Raw genomic sequence first — 7,500 nt, 5'->3', positions numbered from 1 at the left:
CTTGCTTCCTCCCCCTTCGCTTCTCCATTATTCTTTTCTGCTATTCCCTCCTTGTTTCATCCAATCCCTCTTTCACTTTACCCTATCCCTCCTTCCTTACTTCCTTCCCTCCTTCCTTACTTCCTTCCGTTCCTCCTCATTTCCTCTCTTTTAACCTTACCTCTGTTGACCCTTCCTTACCTTAACTCCTTCTTTCTCTATCGTCATTATTCCCTCTCTTTACTCGTTCCCTTTGCTCTATTCCTCCCTCCTTCTCTCCTTCCGCTTCCTTGTACCCTCCCCTGTTTCCCCCTATAACCCTTCCTCTTTTAACACTCCCTCCCTTCTTCCTCTTTATCCCCTCCCTCCCTCACTCCTCCATTCCATCCTTCCCTCCTTCACCCATTCTTTCCCTCACTCCATCCTTCCTTCCTCCAACCCTCCATTACAGCCCCTCCTTCGTAACTGCTCCCTTTAGTAATTTCCCTCATCTACCCTTACCCCTACCCCTCCCCCTCCCCCTTTCTTTCCACCCCTTCACCCCTCCCTTCTCCCCTCCTCCTTCCCTCCCCCATCCCATTACTACTCCCCTTCCCCCCTCCCCCTTCACCCCTCCCCTCACTCCCCCCATCCTTCCCCCTCTACCCTCCCCCACCCAATCACCCCCACCCTTTCCCCCCACCATCTCACCCCTCTCCCCCCTCACCCCCCCCCCATCCTTCCTACTCACCCCCCTCCCAACCCCATCATCAACAGCGCCCGCGGAGACAAGACAATGACGATAGCGATCCCCACAGAACACACGGATACCGAGGAGGAGGAGGAGGCAGTACCGGCGAAGACAAACGTGGGTAATTTTTCACCAATCGCACCGGGAAGGGAGAGGGAACGCACAGAGCGGGTCAGTGTGTCGGGAAGTGGGGGGAAGGGGGGGGGTGATGGGGGGAAGGGGGGAAGGAAGAAGAATAGGGTGGGGGAGGGGTTGTTGGAGTGATGGAGGGAAGGGGGAAAAGGGGGAGGAAAGGGGGGGGTGATGGGGGAAAGAGGGAAGGGGGGAAGGAGGAAGAATAGGGGGGGGTGATGGGGGAAAGGGAGGAGGGGGAGAAGGGGGGGATGGGGGAAGGGAGGAGGGGAGGATGGGGGAAGGGAAGGGGGAAGAATAGGGGGGTGATGGGGGGAAGGGAGGAGGGGGAGAAGGGGGGGGTGATGGGGGAAGGGAGGAGGGGGGAAGGAGGAAGAATAGGGGGGGGTGATGGGGGAGAGGGAGAAGGGGACAGGGAAGAATGGAGGAGGAAGAGGGGGTAATGGGGGAAGGGAGAAGCAAAAGGGGATGATGGGGGAAGGGGGAAAAGAGGAGGAAGAGAGGGTGATGGGGTAAAGGGGAGAAGGGAAGAGGGGGTGATGGTGTGAGAGGGGAAGGGAGAAGGAAGGGGGGGTGAAGGGGGAAGGGGGAAAGGGGAGATGGGAAGAAGGAAGAAGGGGTGATGGGGTAAGGGGGATGAGGGAGAAGGAAGACGGGTTGATGGGGTAAGGGGAATGAGGGGGAAGGAAGAAGGAAAAGGGAATAAGGGGGAGAAAGCAGGAGGAAGAGGGGGTGATGGGCGAAGGAAGAAGGAAGAGGGAATAAGGGAGAGAGGGGGAGAAGGGAGGAGGAAGAGGGGGTGATGGAGTAAGGAGGGAAGGGAGTAAGAGGAAGAGGGGGAGAAGGAAGGAGAAAGAGGAGATAAGGGATAGAGGGGAGAAGGGAGTGAGGAGTGAGCTTGGAAAGATAAGGAAGATGGGGAGTGAGAAAATACTGAGGAGAGGGAGTGATGAGGTAAGAGGGAAGGGAAAGGAGTGTAAAAGGAGTGGGGAGTGAGCTTGAAAAAGTAAAGAAGATGCGAAGGAGTGAAGAGAAAGGAAAGGAGGCGAAGGGGTAAAAAAGATGAGGGAGTGAGGAGGGAGTGAGGGAGTGAGGAGGGAGTGGGGAAGAAGGAAGTGAGGAAGGAGCGGGGAGTGAGGGTGAGGATGTGAGGGGGAGTGGAGAAGGAGTAACTGGGAAGAGGAACTGAATGTATTAGAAAGAGTAGGGAAGAGGTAGATAGAGAGTGAATAAGAAAGTAATTGGGAGACGTAACAAAAAAAAACAAAAAAAAAAAAAAAAAAAAAAAAGTAAAGAGAGCAAAGAGGGGGAATAAAAAGATAAAGAAGAATGAGGAAGGAGTAAAAAGAGGAAGCAGCAAATAGAATGAAGTCGGAAAGGAAGAGAAGATAGTAGAAAAAGAAATGCAAGAAGAGAATGAGGAGAGAGAAGAAAGACGAGAAGGAGTGGCTTGAGTTGAAGTGATTGAGGAGAGAATAGGGAGGGAGCTGGGGGGGGGGGGGGAGGGGGGGACTCAATCCGCTAGCTGGAGAGGGGGGGGGAGGTCATACTGAGACCATCATACGAATGCTTGGTGATGTGTTGACCTATTTTTGACCTTGGCTTTTGATGACCTCAGATATGATAGAAAAAAAATCAAGTATGTCATTATATACGGTATATCTTCCATGTTTTTATCGCACTGTAAGTGAACTTTCGAATAAACTTGATATTGGGCGGGATAAAAGTTTGTTTAATAGCCGTTCTTTATATTTTCTTGGGTCGTTTAGAAGCGAATATCCAACAGAAATGCATTTAACATTTTAATTCTTTCTCATTTCTCTGTTCCGACAACGTGAAGGAATGCAACGAGACTAAGGAACTATGGTTTGTTCTTAGCAACTAGCAACACTGCAACACTTAACATTCAACTGAACGTCAAGACCTTGTGGCTGTTTTAATTTCAAGATATGCAATTTGTAAATTGGTCATGGATGATTACAGATTGATTGGTTGACGCTGGTAATGATTTGATAATTAACAGGGTGATGTTAATTATTTCAGAATCAATCTTGCGCAAAACATGTTGCATTCAACCGATTAGAACCAATTTCTAAATTGCATCTTCGACTTGCAATGAAAGAATAAGTGAATACATGAATAAACGCATAAACAAGTAAGAAAGAAAATAAAGTAGAATAAAAGAAAACAAGTAAGAAATAAAATAAAGTAGAATAAAAGAAGAGCTCCCGTAACTACCACTTACTACAAAACAAGGTAGTTGTGACGAACGGAATCCTAAAAATCACAAACTTTCGCATTGGTGGTATTATACAGCAGTCTGCACGCACGAAAAACATTCCAGTGCAGTCTCTCGAAATGCAAGAAAACTGCTCAGCCTACATGGAATGAATGTGGGAATGTGAAACTGTGGAGAGGACTTTGTACAAGAAATTCTGCTTTTTCTGTCGTGGGAAAATAACTAAAGGTTTTCTGAACAGGCGATGTGGACTGTGTGATGTCCGAACTGCACAGATGGTCATAAAATGCTTTTGCTGTACAAAGATGGTCACTTTGTTTGCTCTCTTTTCTCTTCAAATATCTCCAATTCCTCTTTTAGCTTTCTCTCTCTCTCTATCTATCTATCTCTCTCTCCTTGCCTCTCTCTCTCTCTCTCTCTCTCTCTCTCTCTCTCTCTCTCTCTCTCTCTCTCTCTCTCTCTCTCTCTCTCTCTGTTTATGAAAAATTTTCAGCACTACATACTAATCAAACTGAAGAAAATCTTACACCAAAAGAGCATGCAAACTACAATACCACAAAATAACACTATTTACATAATATGTAATTCCTACTTTAGTATACACTATACCCTCTAGAATCTAAATCTTATTTTTCCAACGAACTACCATGTTCAGTAACTACCATGTCCCCACTACATTTACAATCGCTACACCATATCAACACCACCACACACTACCCACTGATACCTGGTATGGAACACTATCCTCATTCTATAGACTACAACTTATCCCATTATTTTCCGATTATTATGTACACTACCATTTTCTACTCTCTCTCTCTCTCTCGCTAATTAGTACACTCACCTGAAGGCAAAAGATCTACAGGTGAACCTCCTGGACCTCTTGCACTCCATTTCACACTCTCTGATGTCTCTCACGTCCAACCGTTCTCGTGGGAGCTCAACCGTCGTCTCGGTTTTGGCCAGGCGGAAGCACTCTGGGGAAAAGAAGTGGAAAGAAAGGCTATTTTTTTCTGTGGTTGGAGGAAAAAAGTTGTGTGGTTGGAGAAAAAAAAAGAAATAAAGGTTATTTTTTTGTGGTTGGAGAAAAAAAGTTGTGTGGTTGGAGAACATAAAAGAGAAAAGAAAAAAAAAAGAAATAAAGGTTATTTTCTTGTGTGGTTGGAGGAAAAAAAGTTGGAATAATTTTTTTGGGGTCTGGTTCGGGGGAAAAGTTGGAATAAAGGCTATTTTTTGTGTGGTTGAGGAAAAAAAAGTGAAATAAAGGTTGTTTTCTTGTGTGGTTGGAGAACAAAAAAAGAAAAAAAAGGGGAAATGAAGGTTATATTCTTGTTTGGTTGGAGAAAAAAGTGAAATAAAGGTTGTTTTCTTTTCAGGTTGGAGAGCAAAAAAGGAAAAAAAAGTTTAAATAATGGTTATTTTCTTGTGTGGTTGGATGAAAGAAAATTGGAATAGTTTTTTTTTCTGTGGTTGGGGAAAAAAAGTTGGAATAAAGTTTTTTTTTGTGTGTGTGTGGTTTGGGGATAATTGAAATAACGCTGGAATAAAGGTAATTTTTTGTGTGTTGAAGGAAAAGAGTGAAATAAGGGTTATTAAAAAAAAAAAAAAAATGCAATAAAGGTTATTTTCTTGTGTGGTTGGAGGAAAAAAGAATGCAATAAAGGTTTATTTCTTTGATATATGATTGTTTTCTGTTTTTTCTTACTTAGAGATGTTTGTTTTGGTTTTCCAATTCTATACAAAAAAATTGATATTTAGATTTAATGTTTTTGTATGACTTTCAGGTTACTGTTTTGTTCTATTTTTAACCTCTTTTCCTTTTATTTTTATATATTTTTTGCTTCACAAATGATATGGGAAGCACATACCATTTGGAATTACCCTTGATAAAGAGACATTATGTTAGGTAGGCCTAAGATCACCTGAATTTTAATTTGCATAAAAAAAAATATTATACATATATATGTATATATGTACTGTATATGCTGAATGTATATCTATGGTTCTGTGAGCCTGTATAACCATGTATGTGTACATTGATTTGAATATATATGTGTGTGTGAATGTGAATTTATGTATACGTGTGTATGTGAATATATATGTGCGTGTGAATACGTGTGTGCGTTAGTCTGAACACATTTCTGCTTATTTGAATGTGTGTTTTCATTCATGAGGATGCATATGTATTTGTACATATGTTGTATACATGCGGTAGTAAATTGTATATAGAAGACAGGTGTATTCTTATGTGTACAGTGTATGAATGCTAACATGAACTTATAACGTACCATCTCTGAAGCCATAGTTGTTGTTGCTGCCATAATTATTGTTGCCATAATTATTGTTGCCATAGTTATTGTGATTATGGTTGCCGTGGTCATAATTATTGTTGCCGTTGTTTCTGTCGAAAGGTAGGAAATTGGTAATATTATTACTCTCGTTTTCGCTGTCATTATCATCATCAGTATCAATATCATTATCTTTTTCATTGTCGTTATTACTTGTGATGTTATTAACATTATGTTGATTATCATAATTGTAATTAGCATTTTCATTATCATTATCACCATCATCATTATTAATAATACTATCATTATCATTATTACTATCATTAGTATTATTATCATTTGTATCATTATTACTATCGTTATCATTATGATGATGATTATTGTTGTCACTATTTGTTATCATTATTATTACAACTATCATTGTTATTATTATCATTATCATTATTATTATCATTATTATCATTACTATCGTAATCATTATCAACATTATTATTATCATGATTGATGTTATTATCATTATCACTTGTATTATTATTATTGTTGTTGTTGCTTTGTTATTGTCATCGTTATCATTCCTATTGCCATTATCATCACTATTGTTATAATTATGCATGTGATAATTATCATTATGATAAATTCCATCACCATCAACACAACTCCACATTTTACATAACATTGTCCTCCTCATTATCATAACCATCATCATCACCATCTTCCATCACCACCATCACCATCATCTTCCACCTTAATGAAAACGAAAAAAAACTTACCTGCAGTTCCTCGACTTTTCGTAAAAATCAAAGTCATCATCAGTCAAGAAATTGTAACGGTTTCCTGCGCCTTCGCTACTCAATTCGCAGTTATCTCTGTATTGGTCGTAGCCGATGGTTTTGAATCTGAAAAGACAATGATCAGTTAATGTCTGATGGTAAATTTAGGTATATATATAGAAATACGTGTGGATATATATGTAGGGAAATGTTTGATTATTTTATGGATTATAGTTTTTAATCTAGGAGGACAATGATCAGTTAATGTCTGTTGGTGATTTACGGATACATGTATAAATACGTGTGGAAATACTTGCAGGAAAATGTGTTTATTTTATGGATTACGGTTGTGAATCTGGGAGGACAGTGATTAGTTAATGTCTGTTGGTAAATTTAGGTATATATATAGAAATACGTGTGGATATATATGTAGGGAAATGTGTTTAATGATTTTATGGATCATGGTTTTGAATCTGGGGAGACAATGATTAGTTAATGTCTGTTGGTGATTTAGGTATACATGTACAAATACGTGTGGGAATACCTGCAGGAAAATATGTTTATTTCATGGATTATGATTGTGAATCTGGGAGGACAATGATCAATTAATTAATGTCTGTTGGGAATTTAGGTATACATGTGCAAATACGTGTGGGAATACATGCAGGGAAATGTGTTTAATGATTTTATAGATTTTATGGGTTTGGGATCTGAGAAGACAATGATTAGTTTATGTCTGTTGGTGATTTAGGTATACATGTACAAATACGTGTGGAAATACATGCAGGGAAATGTGTTTAATATTTTATATGTATACATATAGAAGCACACGCTGGCAAATTTACATCCAAGTACTCAAGCATAGACTCATAAAAAAATATGCGCATGCAAAAACACACACCCTTATGAATATATACACGTACGCACGCATTTACATGCACGCATACATGAACACTGAAGTAAATAAGAATACATGAATTTATACCTATCTGTCTAGAGATGTACTTATCGATCTATCTATACTTCTCATATACAGTCATAAACAAATATTTTATCTTTTTTTTTCATTCGTCTTCCTTTGTTATAGATTCGAATGTATCATTAAACTGCTTTCTATTAGCAGCAAAGATCTGTTAGAAATTGCTAAAAATCGGATATAAGGAATGAATTTCGTCAACTTGAAATAAAATATATAGAAAATTCGTAAGAATTATAGTCATGAGTGAAAAAATACGATTGAATATAAAGTATAAACATGAATGGAAAAATATAAATTCGCGAACTCATAAATTACTTATCATAAATACCCGAAAAAGGAATCAGAAACCCTTTAAAGCGACTGAATCATGAATAGAGAAATAA

The 7,500-nt window shown here is 39.5% G+C and overlaps 1 protein-coding gene across 3 annotated transcripts in view; it reads right to left on the bottom strand.

The window, feature by feature from the left end:
- The window catches only part of LOC113829334 (uncharacterized), a 90,067-nt gene that overhangs the window by 21,448 nt on the left and 61,119 nt on the right, over positions 1–7,500 (bottom strand). For all 3 annotated transcript variants that reach the window (XM_070143265.1, XM_070143264.1, XM_070143266.1), the window contains 3 exons: positions 6,139–6,264; positions 5,369–5,481; positions 3,925–4,057 (listed from right to left, as the gene is read on the bottom strand). In XM_070143265.1, coding sequence (XP_069999366.1) covers positions 3,925–4,057; positions 5,369–5,481; positions 6,139–6,264 — 372 coding nt within the window. The remainder of the gene's footprint in view (positions 1–3,924; positions 4,058–5,368; positions 5,482–6,138; positions 6,265–7,500) is intronic.

The sequence above is a fragment of the Penaeus vannamei genome, chromosome 30 (assembly GCF_042767895.1).
Source record: "Penaeus vannamei isolate JL-2024 chromosome 30, ASM4276789v1, whole genome shotgun sequence".
In the NCBI taxonomy this organism is placed as follows: Eukaryota; Metazoa; Arthropoda; class Malacostraca; order Decapoda; family Penaeidae; genus Penaeus; species Penaeus vannamei.
The sequence above is the reverse complement of the archived record's forward strand: the minus strand, read 5'-3'. Positions and strand labels throughout refer to the sequence as shown.